Genomic DNA, 14,965 nt, shown 5'->3' on the forward strand with positions numbered 1-14,965 from the left:
ACGGCGCAACTGACACAGCACGTGGACGCGCTCAAGGCCCGTATACACCGCGCGCCGGCATTCGCCCACCATGTGGGCCCTCCCAGCCGTCAGTTGCCCGCACCATGGCGTCCCCATATGCTGTCGGGGGCAGCCCCTGGATCGGTGTGCTTACGAGGAAGCACTAGGGGTCCAGGTGTTCCGTAATGAATGGCTGTTATGGTGTTAATTTCCGGCGGAGACTCGCGTCGTTGTGGTTGCTGGCTTGTGTTGTCTGTCTCGGTGCGTCGTTGTTGATAGCCGCGCTCCGTCTTCAGACCCAACTGAAGGAAGCCAGCGAGGGTCTGGCCGCAGCGAACCGGCTCAACGAGCAGCTAGATCGCAAGGAGGAGCTGATAGTGGCTCTGAAGGCGGACGGTAGGTGGCCGGGGAGGCCGTCGGCCGTGTCCCGCGGCACGCTGCGGTGCTGTGCTGGGCCATGACCTGCTGCACCCTGCATTGTCCTTTGGGGTCATGAATCACTGCCACGCATTGCAGCACTGGGCCCAGCATTTCTGGGGCAGGTCAGTGATGACTTCTCTGCATTGGTTCGGTGTTCATAAATCTCCATACCCTGCATTGGCACAGCAGTTGATAAATTTATGTACCCTACATTAGCTGTAGTGGGTCATGAATTATTCCGTTGCATTGTGGCGGTTCATAAACCGGCGCGTCTGGTACGGGTGTAGTGGGCCTTGGCCCGCCATCTCCTGCGTTAGTGGTGGGTCGTGACCCACCATCTGCTGCGGGTGTAGTTGGTCGTGACCGACCATCTCCTGCGGGTGTGGTGGGTCGTGACCCACCACCTCCTGCGGGTGTGGTGGGTTGTGACCCAGTGACCTGGCCCGCCACCCGTGGGGCGTGCTGCTCCCGCACGGCCGACCCTGTCGGCCGCGCCGCGCTGGTGCGTGTGTGTGCGTGTTTGGGCTCGGCTTATGCGAGGGCAGCGGCGGACACCTGCCCGTCCGTACGATGGCGGGGCGCGCGCGGCGCCGCCGGCCGTCGCTCGAGTGATGCGCCGGGCCGTGGTGTGGCGCGAGCTCGGGTGTGCGCGGGCATGAGCGACCAGCTCCGTGGCGGGGCTTCGGCGCGGCTGGCAGCTGCGACGGCCAGTTCGGGACGTCTCCACCAGAGGCGCTGCTGTCCGCTGGGCGTGTACAAATATCAGCAGGTAATTCTGGGATGACTTGACTAAGCCCAGGTACCTGACTGGTATATGTGCAACCCGAGCTGGGTGCCGGCATGTCACCTGACCCGACCTCACCTCACCTGGGGCTCAGCAGATCGCCTGCAGTTGGTCTCCGAGTTAGTTACCGAACGCTTGCTGTCATACGACATTTGGCTTTAGTGTGATCTACATCGCCTCATGCTTGGCTTAATATCTCGTTCCTGCTTTGTGCACGGAGGCCCGAGAAATGAGCCTTGCGCGCAACCTCCGTTGTTTCATCACGCAGGAGCGTCGGTGTCAGCTGCGCGCTCTCAAGGCGGCGAAGCTCACCGCTCGCCACCGACCCTTAGCGTCCGAGCAGCGATAGCCCCGTCAGTCGGGTGTCCAGGCCTGCCGTGGCACCCCCTCTGGCCACCGCTCCGCTTACGTGCCCTCCGAGCGCCGCCATCCCGCCGTGACCGCCTCCTGCGCTGCCCCGCTCCGGCCGCTGCTGCACGGATGGAGGCCGAGGCCGCGCCGCTGCGCCCTCCCTGCTGTAGTTGCCTGCTTGCCTGCATGCGTGCATGGTCTTGGGCCGCGTGCTGAGTGATGTGGTCTTTTCCTGGTGTCGGCAAGAGGCGCGGTATACTTCATATCCCTGAGACGGCCGTGGTGGCTGCGGGTCCGGGTACGAATTGGCCTCTCAGGGAAACGCCTGTGGACCAACAAACATCATGATCCTTGCTTTCTCTTTTTGAGATGCAAAAACTAGGATTTATTGTCGTTCAAGACAGTGTTAAACTATTGGCCGTGATTGTGAAAGTTCGCCAATAGATCGGTTCTCTGGCCGGATTTAGCTGATGCACATTTCTAATTCGCATTTCTTTAGTGACCTGGTTATCAGTGTCGTCCAGTCGGCCCCTTCCCACCCGCTGTCGGGATGAGTCGGCCCCGGTTTATGTCCGGGCTGGCTCCGGCGGCCCGGTCACGTGCCACACTCCCCCCCCCCCCCCCCCCCCGGTCTGCGTACGGCCGCATGTGTCGCCGACGCAGCGCCCGTCGCCCGCCACCGCTGCACCCGTGTCCGTGTCCGCGCGCCGCCGCCGCCGCTGCTGCACGCGCCACGGACCGTGCCGGCGCGGGGCTAATCTCACATGGTAACGCTGAGCGATGCCGACTCGGCGGACCGTGTGGGGTGCGTCTCGGGCCCGGCCCGCTCGCTCTGCGCTGTCCGTCCGTCCGGCCGTCGCCGCCGCCACCGCCGCCACTGCTGCTGCCGCCGCTACCGCCGGCGCTCCTCGCTCTCGCTCTCTGTGGCCACCCGCCGCGACTGTCCGGCGCGGCGCGGCGGCGGACAGCTGTCCGGTCCGGTCCGCGCCGTCCGTTGCCATGCGACGGCCCAGGCGTTGTCTCTGTCTCTGTACATATGAATCGGTCGCTGGCTTCGCAATCCGGCGGCTGCACACATCGCAGACCGCTGCTCAGGCCGTGGTCCTGGCCTCTGGTGCGTGCAAAAAGCGGCCAGCGCGCTTTGTTCAGTTGTAAGCTACGATGCTTTTGGTGAAGGGAAGTCAGTGACGTGTTGGTGAACCAAGTCGCAGTTCTCACGTGGTGGCTGTGGAGCACCGTGGACTCGGTCAGCCTCTGAACTAACGTAAACGATATCAGGCGGTTCATCTGCCGTCCAGACTGGTTTCCGAGAGGGGTCAAACAAGGAACTCGCTCGGTGTCCCAACTGTTTTGAGCACGTTTGTCTGTGTATAGCCCGCTCTTACCACTGCTATTCGTGCTTTGTGTACAGTGTATGTGTCTCGTAGTAACCACCGCTCGTCATCCCGTAACTCACTGACATGCATGCCCCTGGCCTGTCCAAGAGGTCACACCCCCGGTAAAGCACTTCATGTGACTAACTACCCCCCCCCCCCCTCCCCCTCTCGTGCCCCTGGCGATCGGCGACCTCACGCCCAGCACGACGCCGGTACACTCGCCCGGTTTATTTCGATATCGTAGGCGTCAGCATGCGCTCATTGTCAGTCGCACCCGAATGGCGCCGTCTGCTCGTAGTCGGCCGTTGGCACGCTCGGAGCGCGCGCCGCGCGTACGCGGGTGTGAATGGCGCGCCCCGCGAGCGAACGCGCCGCATCTGCACGCCGTCCGGCGACGACGCACGGCCTGGCATGGGGGCCGGCTGCCCGCCCCGGACTGCGTAGATCTGAGTATTACTTCAGGTACTGGATGACTCGATCTCAGTGTCGAAGCAATGCTCGGACTCTGCGACGGTCGTCGGCTGCGTCTGCGCATCCGAGAGTCCGCCCGCCGCGGCTCGCATGGTCGAACAGCTCAGCCAGCCGGGCTGTGCCACGCCCCGCCCGCCCTCTTATTTTGGGTTCTGCCATTTCGTGATACTGTGTAATTTGACTAGTAGCCGCATCAGTGTTCGCGTATGTTAATGGTTTGGCATGTGCTGTGATGTTGCGTTGATTGTATTAATTGTTCGGCATGCGCTGTTATATTTTATGTTAAGGGTGTTAATTGTTTGGCATGTGCTGCCATATTTTGCGAGTGACGTTTTGTCGTCTGCCTTAATGTAAGGCGTACGCGATTACTGTTCATTCTGTCGTCGTTGTGTCTAGCTGCTTTGTAAGCTCACTGTTGACATTGTCCTCATGATTTAAGCCACATTACTCATGCAACAATATCCCGCCTGTTCCGGGGATGACACGTACGTTAGCGGATGTCTGCTTGGTTATATGAAAAGGAGTAGGGTTTGCTGCGGCCCATAAAAGAGTGACAGCGGACAGCGCGCGAGAATGGGCTTCGGACAATCACTGAAACTGCTGCTTACGCTAGTAACGAAAGCAACAAAACTGTATGGCTGTTCGAGGTAGGTGAAGGTAGCTTAAGTCACGCAGTGCATCCAACATTGCTTAGCAAGTATTGATTTGTCATTGTTATTCATACTGCAAGTAACCAAAGTAATTGTGAAACATTGCGATTGCGCACGATGTGAATCATTGTTCTTCCAAAGAGATGTAAGTTCGAAGCGCTTTTAACGTGGTTTGTGTTACCCATGTACAGCCGTGCTACACGGGCACCGGCTGTGGGGGTTTGTTGTTTGCGCCGGCTGCCGCGTGGCGCCAGCTCCGGCGCCGGCTGTGGGTGGGAGAGGGGTTAGTGTGTGCGCCCGCCACCGTCTGGCGCCAGCTCCGGCGCCGGCTGTGGGCGGGTCGGGGAGGGGTTGGTGTGTGCGCCCGCTGCCGTCTGACGCCAGCTCCGGGCCCTATTCCAGTGGAAGCCAAGGTGGACGCCATGGTTCGTCTGCAGGCAGAGATGGAGGAGCTCAAGGGCAACACGTCCGGAAAAGTTGACAAGTAATGACCAGGCCGGTCGGCGTTCCGTTCGCAGCCAGTGGTTTCGTTGTGGGACATTTGAAAGGTTGGCCCATTTAGGGCTCCTGAATCTGCCGTCAGTTCTGGTTTTTCTCGCCGTGCTCGCAGTTGCAGCTGCGAGCCTTTGTGTGCCGTCCGCCATTCTGCGGAGCTGTCCGGCGCTTGTCATGCCCCTGCAGCTCCAACTGGCCGGCCGCCCCCTGTGGCGGCCCGTCTGCTGCCATCGCGGCGGCCTGGTCGGCGCCCCGTGTCCTGCTCGGGTGGGGGCGTGCGCTGTCGACCGTGTCCTCGGCGTCTGATCCCTGATTTGACCTCCGCACCGCCGCCGCCGCAGGTCGCTGGTCAAGAACCTGGTGGTGGGGTACGTAGCGGCGCCGGCCGGCCACGAGCGCGAGGTGCTGCGCGTCATCGCCACCGTGCTCGACTTCTCGCGCGAGGAGCGCGCGCGCGCGCGGCTCGACCCGGCGCCGAGCGCGCCCGGCCCCGGCCCGGCCGGCGCGTCGCTCAGCCAGGCGTTCGTACGCTTCCTGGAGGCCGAGTCGACGCCGCGCCGGCCGGCCACGCTGCCCGCGGAGAAGATGGCGCAGGAGGCGGTCCGGCGCACGGAGGCGCGCACGCACCGCTCCCAGGTGAGCGGCACCGGCCACACCATGCCCGGGGGGCGGGGAGGAGGATCGGCCCGGGTGAGCGGCGCAGATTCCACCGTACCTGGGGAGAGGAAGGTGGGGGACTAGCGAGATCTAACTCGTGTGATTTCACGTCAGATAGATTGCCACTACGCGGTGTTCGGACGCTGCTGGCGTGCATTCGGCTGTGCTGTGAGTACGCGCATGCGCGTGACGCTTCCTTGCCCCCGGCCCGCAGGCGTCGCCGATACCGGCGACCGCGGCGCGCACCACGCCGCCGCCGAGCCACTCGCGGCAAAGCTCGACCTCGTCCAACCTGCTGCTGTCGCTGTCGGAGCAGCAGCCGGCCGAGCCGGCCGCCAGCAGCAGCAGTGTCCTGCGCGCCATCATCGGAGACGGCGGCGGCGCGGAGCAGACAGACGTGCCGCGACCTGCCGAGCCGTGACAGGCGCATCTGGGCCGCGCCGACGACAGCGCCAGAGCGGGCGGCAGCGGGCGGCGCATCTGGCGTCGCTTGCCCGGGAATTACGTGCGATGAGAATGCTTTATATGTATGTCTTCGCGGAATAATACGCTGTTGACTATATGGTGCTCGCAATGTTATTTTTATGAAAGTGATAGCTGTAATTGGTGAAATAAATTATCCGATGCATTCCTGTGGCTTTGAAACCTAGCGAATATTATTTGGCTGCAAGTCGTCGCTTCACATTTCGGGAAGCAGCCTTGATCCAGGAGTATAACGCAGTCTTGCCAATTTCTGACTCAGAACAAAACGAAGTTCGTACCACTCTCCCGCACACTACAATCGGTTCAAAGCACGCTCCTGCTGACTACAATCGGTCAGTAGCGCTCTCCTGCAGACTACAATCGGTCCGTAGCCTGCAGACTACAATCGGTCCGTAGCACTCCGCAGACTACAATCGGTCCGTAGCACTCTCCTTCTGACTACAATCAGTCCGTACACTCCCCTGCAGACCACAATCAGCCCGTAGCGCTCTCCTGCAGGCCACAATCGGTCCGTAGCGCTCTCCTGCTGACTACAATCGGTAGTGTTCGGATTCTTGTCTAGGCGTTATCGAGACTTCGGCGATGCCGCGGGCGAGCGCGGCATCGTCCGGCGTCAGGGATCAAGGGGATCGGGATCAAGTCCGGATCAAGGGGACTGGTCTGGTCAGGGCGGGATCAATATCTCTGGCAAATCGCAATGCGTCAGTCACGCTAATAATTCAGTCAGCATCAACATTGACTGACATTTGCTGTAATTTATGCTACCGTTATTACAGCTTGGGACCGCAAGAAGTGTCACAAAATACCTCTGATGCTGTCATCAAAATATGCCGTATTTGGACTTACATGCCCGCTAGAGCTTATTATGGACTTCTGTCCCTCCAAAATGCCGCCGGAACGACTCCAAAGCAATCGTATCAGGAGTTGTAAGAGATGCATTGAAGTCCGAAAACAAAACGAATCGACCAACAGTACTGCGCTGCTCTACATCAGTTGCGATGAGCCCCCGATTCATAATGCAAAACTGGGAACGACTCCATAGGAGTGGCATTGAGGGCGGCCTGCCCGCACGCTCTTTTGGTGATTTCGAACTCGCGCCGGGATTCAGTTGCCCGTTACTCTGTCGGCTCGTTGAAAGCTCTCCCGCCGGGAGGCGCCACTGCGCTGTTGCGATGAGCAACCGGCTCCAACGCTTACTGGGTGGTAAATCGCAGCTGTGTGTCATTGGGGCTCTACGACGCATTCAGCTACTGAGGCCACATGGCGTCGCCTGCGTCTCACCCTGGCAGGAAGGGCGGGCAACGCGGAGAATCGAACCCCATACCTCTGGTTTCCCAGGCGCGCAGTGGTTAACGCAGACGCGTCAACCACTACACTACCGGCGCCACTGGTAAATAGCGCTGTCCATTCCAAAGGTGAAGCTAATTTAACGCTTCCATCACGCCGCCGACGTCTTGTGCGGACGCTCAGGTGAAAGGCAGCTGTTTCAAACAGGGCTGGAGAGTCCCGTGCCAGTCAAAGACCTTCTATCGCCAATGACGAGATGCAAGAGCAAACGCGGTGGCAGTGGACGGCGTCCGAGAATTTCCAGACGTTCATTACCGACTAGCGCTGCAAATAGTTTGGTTGACACCTGTCACCTGTCATGCGCCTGCAAACGTTCACGCGTTCAATTTCACAGGTTCCACGTGCATGCCCAGGCACGGTTGGGCGTAACGTGGCGCACCACATTCAGCCGGCGCGAAAACACGACCTTACCTGACTGAGCCACCTGGGGCGGTAAGCATCACACGGTCCGTCCCAGTCCATAAGCACACTTTCAGATGTCGCCATATTCAGCGACGTGGTCGCGTTAGGCTACAGCGAAGACCGCTTCTTTGAACCCAGCATAGCACTCCGCCTGTTTGAACCCAGCATAGCACTGGCGCTCTTGTGCACGATGGAATGCGTACCACTCCTTTCAAACCACAATGGAATGCGTACCACTCCTTTCAAAACTTTGTATTGGTGTTGATATGATCCGTGTGCACGTAACGGAACAACAACATATCACAATGTGGGATAATCACACACATGCTACGGCAGACACGACCAACTTTTGATGAGCAGAGGGAAATCAGTCTACGACCTAATTCAACCTGTTAAAACATACGCCGTCCTCGACTATCTACTGATGTGTTTGATTCCGCCACTGGTCACTGCTGGCCACATCGCCGATAGGCTGGATATGAATGCTCCCAGCGGTTCTAGTGCCAGCTAACCGTGGTATAAACGCCGCCCTCGTTAACAGCAGCTCACCAACGGGAGCGGTGTCACAAGCGTTGGCATTCTCCACTACACCGCACGCTGCGCCACACAATACTGGCCACGGCCAGGCCCGTCACCCGTCCCCACCCCAAGGCTCGGTTATGCACACGGCAGTGGTCGGTCCGCTGGCGGCCCGCTGGCCGTTCTGGGCCCGCTCCACCGGACGCCTACCACATCGTTCAGCCCGGGCCACCAAACCAGCAGCCGTGTAGCCAGGCCACGCTCTTGGACCGCAGGGTTCATGAGTCATTACCAGGGCACAAGGGGACACGCTCCGCCCCACGAGACATCTCCAATGACCCATCCGCCAGTCAGCTCCGCCGTACTCTGTGCGGCCCCACGGTCTCTATCCGTCCTCCCGGCAGCTCACTGAACCCTCCTCCACCCGTCCCCCGGTCTTCACCGGTCTCTACCCGTCCTTCCGGCAGCCAACCGAACCCCTCCACCGGTCCACCGGCCTCCACCGGTCCCACCCGCCATCGCACCGCGTCCACCGGCAGGCGCGCCCCTACCGGTCCAGCAGTCCGTCCTCGTCGGCCGAGTCGATCAGCCCGCAGATGATGGGCGACTCGACGCCCAGGATGTACTCGCACGTGCGCGGCTCCAGCAGGTACAGCGACACGGCGTTCGGGCTGTCCGAGAGCTTGCACTTCAACTTGACCTCGACGGAGCGCGGCGCGCCCGACTCGTCGCACATGGTGCCGCCCGAGTAGAAGTGCGACACGTGGCGGCGCGCCGGCACCGGCTTGGGCCGCTTCAGTGGGTTGGCGCGTAGCCACTGGCGGTGCACGTCGTGGCTGAAGAAGCCCAGGTGGAGGGTGGTGCGCGAGCCGTCCCGGTTCACGTGATACTGGTCCACCCGCTTGCCGTAGCAGAACTCGTACCGCCACCAGCCGGAGCCCTGCCCGCGCGCCCAATGGGGTCAGGGTGGCAAGGATGCCGACATCGGACAGCGAACAGCACGGGAGGCCCGCGGCTGCCCACACAGTGAAGATCTGGCTTGAGATTCTGTGCAGGGCATGGCACCGCCGCCGCGTTCAGGGCTCACGTTGAGGGAAACAACGCAGGCCAGACTCTACTGCACTCGTTAACGGCGTTTGCAACCGCTCAGTTCCTGGGGTTTATGTGAGTCTCACCACATAAGACACGACCGGCCGGGGGATCTCAGGAAAGGAAATGTCCGAATGGACCTTGCTAACACGAGTATATCCGAAGGCTGTCCACCACCTGGTCCAAATCTGGTGGCAACCGTTTCTGTCTCGACACAACATGTAAAAAGAAGTCTTCCCTAAGAAACACCCGCCCCATCTCTGACGCAACATAAAACGTGATGAAAGCACTGTAGTACCAAATTCGGAATGCAAGTAATAGACGTGAAATATTACCACAAACGTGGCCATTTAGTCACATCGTCGGGCGTAGTTCTGCGGGATAGGTGTGTGCGGGGGGGGGGAGGGAATAAAATGATGAAGCCTGCTCCCACAATGCGCCACCAAGCAAGTTTCCATTCGCATTTCCCCACGTATTCTAAAAACAAACTAAGAGTAGACTGGAACCTGCCCGCCCCCCCCCCCCAATTTTACAGGAAAAAACATATCTGGGTCACACAAATGCAAACCACTTCACAAACACATCACACGATCCGATCTCAAACCGTCCCTGTTCCACTCACCCCGTTCAGGCAGTGCCTGCCGGCCAGAAAATCGTTGACCAGCTTCTCGTCGTAGACGGGCGAGGCCTTGGACTCGGCGGCGGCGGCGGGCTCCTCGGCCGGAGCCGGAGCCGGAGCCGGAGCTGGCGCGTCGGGGCGCGGCTCGGCCCGGCCTCCCGGCTGGCGCTCGCCGTCGGGCGGCGCCATCAGGTGGTGGCGCAGCGCCAGGCTCTCCGACTCCAGCTCCAGCAGTGAGCGCGGCCGCTTCGGCGAGTTGGAGAGCGCGATGCAGTGGATGCTGTTCTCCACGTCGGCCGTCACCCTGCACACGGGGGCGAGGGGATGGCGTGATGAGCGGGGAACATGAGGGCAGGTGCAGCAGCGCAGTATCGACGCAGTCGAACGGCTGGCGGCGTGATGACCACGGAGCGACGGAGCGTCAGCGCACGGGGTCACCACTAACAACGGGGCGTCAGTCACACCACACGGCGTCACCGCTGACAGCGGGGCATCAGCCACACCGCATGGAGTCACCACTAACAACGAGGCGTCAGTAACACCACACGGAGTCACCACTAACAACAGTCAGTCGGTCACACCACACGGGGTCACCACTGGCAGCGAGGCGTAAGTCACACCACACGGGGTCACCACTGGCAGCGGAGCGTCACACCACACGGGGTCACCACTGGCAGCGAGGCGTAAGTCACACCACACGGGGTCACCACTGGCAGCGGAGCGTCACACCACACGGGGTCACCACTGACAGCAAGGCGTAAGTCACATCACACGGGGTCACCACTGGCAGAGGGGCGTGTCACATCACACGGGGTCACCAGTGGCAGCGGGGCGTAAGTCACACCACACGGAGTCACCACTGACAGTGGGGGTCATACCACACGGGGTCACAACTGGCAGTGGGGCGTGTCACACCACACGAAGTCACCACAACAGCGGGGCGTCACACCACATGGGGTCACAACTGGCGGAGGGGCGTCAGTCACACCACATCAGGTCACCACTGACAGCGGGGCGTCACACCACACGGGGTCACAACCGGCAGCGGGGCGTCAGCCACACCACACCAGGTCACCACTAATAGCGGGGCGTCACACCACACGGGGTCACCACTGGCAGCGGGGCGTCACACCACACGGGGTCACCACAGTGGTTACGCAGTATGGCGGATCAACTGCGATTTATAACATCGGTGCACAGTAGTTATATCTTTGCAATGAACGTCAGCAAGCTTGAACACCTACTACATGTGTCTTCAACCGAGGGTTTTGTTTACAATGCTGGTTACAAGTTCGTTGGTTACAGTGGTAACCCCGTAGATCGTGCCTGCCAACAACCCATGCAGATCGTCAGCCTTTAATACTTTTTAGCAGATTTTATGGGCGCACGCCGTGGTCTCATACGATGCCACTGGATGAAACAGTGTACTCAAGACTGGATACTGCACTTGACGTGACACGAGTTACGCCACACCGCGCACCAAATGTATCGTATCGCACCAGAGCTGAACTGTTTGACCCCCACACACCAGCGGCGGCCCAGGCGTGGCGCTGGGTGCGAGCGGCGGCCCGTGGCGCCGACCGTCACACTGACCTGTGGTCGGGGTGGCTGCAGAGCAGCGGCCTGTGGTGCCCCGTCACACTGACCTGTAGTCTGGGTGGCTGCAGAGCAGCGGCGACAGCACCACGATCACGTACTGACAGGAGGAGCTCTCCTGGAAGGAGACCAGCTCGTGCCGGCCGCCGGCGTGGCACACGTAGCGCACCAGCGTCTCGCGCGGCCGCCCGGTCAGGTCGCACACCGTGCCGTCCCGGTACGGCACCTGCAGCCACACCATGGGTCGTGCGCAGGTCAGGCGCCACACGCGACAATACAACTCAGGTCATCCTTGTTCCCACACGGCACCTGCACGCACAAGCGTCAGTACGCTGTCCCGATCCGACACTCGCAAATAACGATACCGCCGATATCTCGATATGTAATAGAGTGCCGATACGCGCAGTGCGCAGTAGTTAAGGCATCTGCGCTAACCACTGCGCGTATGGAACCACATATGCACGGGGTTCGATTTCCCGCGGTCCTCGCACTTCCTGCCAAGGTGAGAGACAGGCGACGTCATATAGCCTCAGCAGCAGAGTGCGTCGTAAAGCTCCAGTGACGAAGGCAGAAGCGTTAAAATAGGTGGCTAAAAGGCACGGAATTTTGAGGTTCCGCTCATGGCGGGACGTTCTAGTCCGCTTTCCGGCGGACTCTGCCAAGAGTCCGCTGCTGCGGACGGCCAGCCGACGTGACCGGTCACGCTTTTCATGCAAACACCACCCATATAGTATGCAACGGCTGACTCGGGGCGAGCTGTGTTGTGACATATTGTTGGTGCTGGCCCTATCGCCGGCACCAGACAGGAAACAAAGGTATGAGTGTGAGTGTAAATTCTCTCTGACTGCACGAATGTGGTGTAAAGCAGTTATTCCAGTCAGACCAGGAACAACTCATAAGTTATAACACTACCTTGACTGCGAGGATAGGCTATATCTCAGTGGCCTGAATATCCCGGAAAATTTGTACCGGGAAAACTAGGAGGAGGAATGTGTGCAGCATACAGATTACAAGGAAGGCAACAACGCCGAGAAGCAGTGCGCAGTCCTCAGTTCCCAAACCCGTACGCGCTGGGAATGCCACTAAATGCACAGCACAATGTGACACAAGGTAGACGCTTCACACAGAACGCCGGAATCCCATCTTTACCAGCAAACAATCGGGGCAGCACCGCTTCCCGGGACGTGTCATGTGCCAGAGAGGCCCGGCAAGCACGGCAGCACGCCAGCCGCCGATGCCGGCCACTCACCTCCAGGTACGGCAGGTCCAGCTCCTCCAGCCGCAGCTTCTTCGGGGAAGCGGCCGTACCCGCCGCGATGGCCGCGTCCAGCTCGGCGACTGACGACGGGAGCGGCGCGTTACGACCGGCAGGCTCCTCGTCACGTCACGACACGAGGGCGACGCGTCACGGCCGGCCAGCGCTCCATCACGTGACAACACGAGAGCGACGCGTCACGACCAGCGGCTCCCCGTCACGTCACGACACGAGAGCGACGCGTCACGGGTGGCGACCGACAGCACTGGCCCCAGAAGTGAGACCCCAGCGTGCTGCCAGCTATTAATAGACGCGAGCACGAGCCAACCCTGTCGTTACACTTGCACTGTCACAGTTAAGAGCAACCCATCCTGCTGCTAAACTCGCGGTGAACAACTAATGAGTTAAGCGCGCAAGGAATCTCTGCCCTATGAGAGGGTGCTTAAAAGTCTAGCTGGCCAGCTACCTTGATATCACACTACGTCATACGACTTAAGTGAATGCGTGTACCCAGAGCAAATTCACTTTGTCCACTAACGATGGCCAGCCAACCCAAAACCCACATCACACGATGCTTGCCCACTCTTAACTGAGAACCTACTCTGAGACTTGAGCGTGTCCTTGCTGTAGCGGCCCAGGAAGTACTCGATCAGCTTGGTCTGCTTTCCCTCCTTGGTCTCGTGGTACTGCCGCACGAAGTCCCCATGGCACACCTCGTATGTCCAGTACGACTCCAACTGCGGGCAGGGCATTCACATGATGGCATGCTATGCATGAGCCAGCTAATCACCTGCATGCATTCTGAGAACAATGGTTGTCCTCAGATTACCTGAGGGTAATGCAGGGTGAGTATGCCAGCTTGCATAACCTCATAATCTGAGAGTAACGCAGGATGCATATGCTTGCATGCACAGCCTTCAGTGCAGCTTCTACCACCTGTCTTTAGTACTTCATGGCATTTGGAGTTGAGACAGGAGTCAATGTGGGGTGCAACACAGCCCATAGCTGCAGCTCAGTTGCTCCAAGGCAGCATGCTTTGGAGCTTTCTGTGCTCAGATAGGTAAAACATACTCTCCAATCCCTGACACCCAAACTAAGTGACCGACGGTATTATCTAGCTAAATCGGTCTCGAAGTTCAGTTTGCACCACCTCAGCTGTGCTGAGCCCTCCACGCCACCTCCACCCTCCACGCCACCTCCACGCCCTCCACGCCACCTCTCGTTGGCCGACTGCGGACCGACCCACGCCCGACCTGCAGCAGCCATGTCACGCGCCAGAGGCCACGCTGGGCCTGCTGACGAGCAGCTCGTCCATCAGTACTGAAGGTGTGGTGCGGGTCGCGACGTGGGCAAGTCACTGGCTGCCCACAATGGTCCACCATTTCAGGACCAGTCCACTAATGATGAGTACCTACTGTAAGCCTGCATATGACTGCCCACATAGGGCTAGACAAAGTGGTCTGCATGGGTGCATCCCACCTCATGGGCAGGTGTTTCCCAGTTGATAGGCTGTTGGCCAGGATAGGACTGAGTGCTGAATGAAAGCTCAGAAAACCAAATAGCAAATAAATTACATGATGTAGCCTTAAGTGATGTGATACATGTCAAGCATGGTAATATGTGCATACCTTCCCAGGTCGATTTAGCAGGTGAAATTTAGTACATGAAACTGGTGGACAGCAGCAGAAGCTTATTCTAATTCAGAAGGCATATTTTACCGAAATGTGAAATTCTTTGGACATAACAATCAGAGGACCTGCCAGTCACACATTGTTTGGTGAGTGATCACTGGTCCCAAGACCAGTGATATCACTTCCTGTAACACAGAGCACAGGATAGGACAGGTTCTGCACATGTGGGCCTGAGGGTATGGTTATTTGACAGACTGCTGTTTGCATCTAAGAGTAATGAAGATATAGGACAAGGCACATCATCTAACTTTCACTGTCTGAAGACATACAGGGGTAATCCAAGTTGTCCACACCATGTCGATAACTTGTACACTTGTGTGAAACACTCATGAATCAAATGTCATCTAAGCCATATGCTTCAAATAAATTTGAATCTTATCATAAACAGATAAAAACCTACTTTCATCATTCCAACATGACCAACCATGGTATGAATCCTGAGGTGCTTTTCTGGATAAAGCATGCTTTAAAGATGCATGCACACACACCGCCTTACCCTATAAGAACAGGCCATTTTGCTGAACAGTGGCTCCAGCAGCTCCAATGGGTTGGGGCCTTCATAGGCAACATCCTCATCCTGTAAGCCAAATTTTGTGGTTACATTCCAAACATTGGAATGCGTTGTGATATATTACTTAGCTAATAATCACGCCTCAGCCATGTAATACAGGGACCAGAAATTGGGCTTCCAACTTGCCTGGAGATGTATTACCAGATATTGATAGCAAGGACTGTGTAGCAGAACTATCACCATAGGTCT

At 58.7% G+C, this 14,965-nt stretch overlaps 2 protein-coding genes across 3 annotated transcripts in view; one reads left to right on the forward strand and one right to left on the reverse strand.

The window, feature by feature from the left end:
- The first annotated feature begins 1 nt into the window (after position 1).
- Positions 2–5,833, forward strand: LOC119093942 (thyroid receptor-interacting protein 11-like). Its single transcript, XM_037216962.1, has 5 exons — positions 2–36; positions 297–396; positions 4,455–4,536; positions 4,889–5,183; positions 5,419–5,833. Exons 3-5 carry the CDS (start codon positions 4,475–4,477, stop codon positions 5,623–5,625), a joined length of 564 nt encoding a protein of 187 aa, XP_037072857.1. The 5' UTR covers positions 2–36; positions 297–396; positions 4,455–4,474; the 3' UTR covers positions 5,626–5,833.
- A 2,134-nt stretch (positions 5,834–7,967) lies between these two features.
- LOC119093935 (endoplasmic reticulum lectin 1) overlaps positions 7,968–14,965 on the reverse strand; it is a 39,353-nt gene continuing 32,355 nt past the window's right edge. The window contains exons 3-8 of one of the 2 annotated variants that reach the window (XM_037216955.1): positions 14,702–14,782; positions 13,116–13,251; positions 12,509–12,597; positions 11,310–11,485; positions 9,667–9,967; positions 7,968–8,895 (exon numbers count right to left, since the gene is read on the reverse strand). In XM_037216955.1, the coding sequence (XP_037072850.1) occupies positions 8,503–8,895; positions 9,667–9,967; positions 11,310–11,485; positions 12,509–12,597; positions 13,116–13,251; positions 14,702–14,782 (1,176 nt within the window). In that variant the 3' untranslated portion in view covers positions 7,968–8,502. The remainder of the gene's footprint in view (positions 8,896–9,666; positions 9,968–11,309; positions 11,486–12,508; positions 12,598–13,115; positions 13,252–14,701; positions 14,783–14,965) is intronic. The other variant, XM_037216956.1, reaches the window with a different exon arrangement.

Source organism: Pollicipes pollicipes, unplaced genomic scaffold (genome assembly GCF_011947565.3).
Source record: "Pollicipes pollicipes isolate AB1234 unplaced genomic scaffold, Ppol_2.1 Scaffold_4002;HRSCAF=4701_pilon_pilon_pilon, whole genome shotgun sequence".
Taxonomy (NCBI): Eukaryota; Metazoa; Arthropoda; class Thecostraca; order Pollicipedomorpha; family Pollicipedidae; genus Pollicipes; species Pollicipes pollicipes.

Bases quoted from the DNA above. Each gene is read 5' to 3' on its own strand.
- LOC119093942 (XM_037216962.1), top strand. From the start codon at position 4,475: ATGGTTCGTCTGCAGGCAGAGATGGAGGAGCTCAAGGGCAACACGTCC. The intron at 4,537-4,888 runs GTAATGACCAGG...CCGCCGCCGCAG, and splicing joins ACGTCCGGAAAAGTTGACAA to GTCGCTGGTCAAGAACCTGG. The intron at 5,184-5,418 runs GTGAGCGGCACC...CCCGGCCCGCAG, and splicing joins CGCGCACGCACCGCTCCCAG to GCGTCGCCGATACCGGCGAC.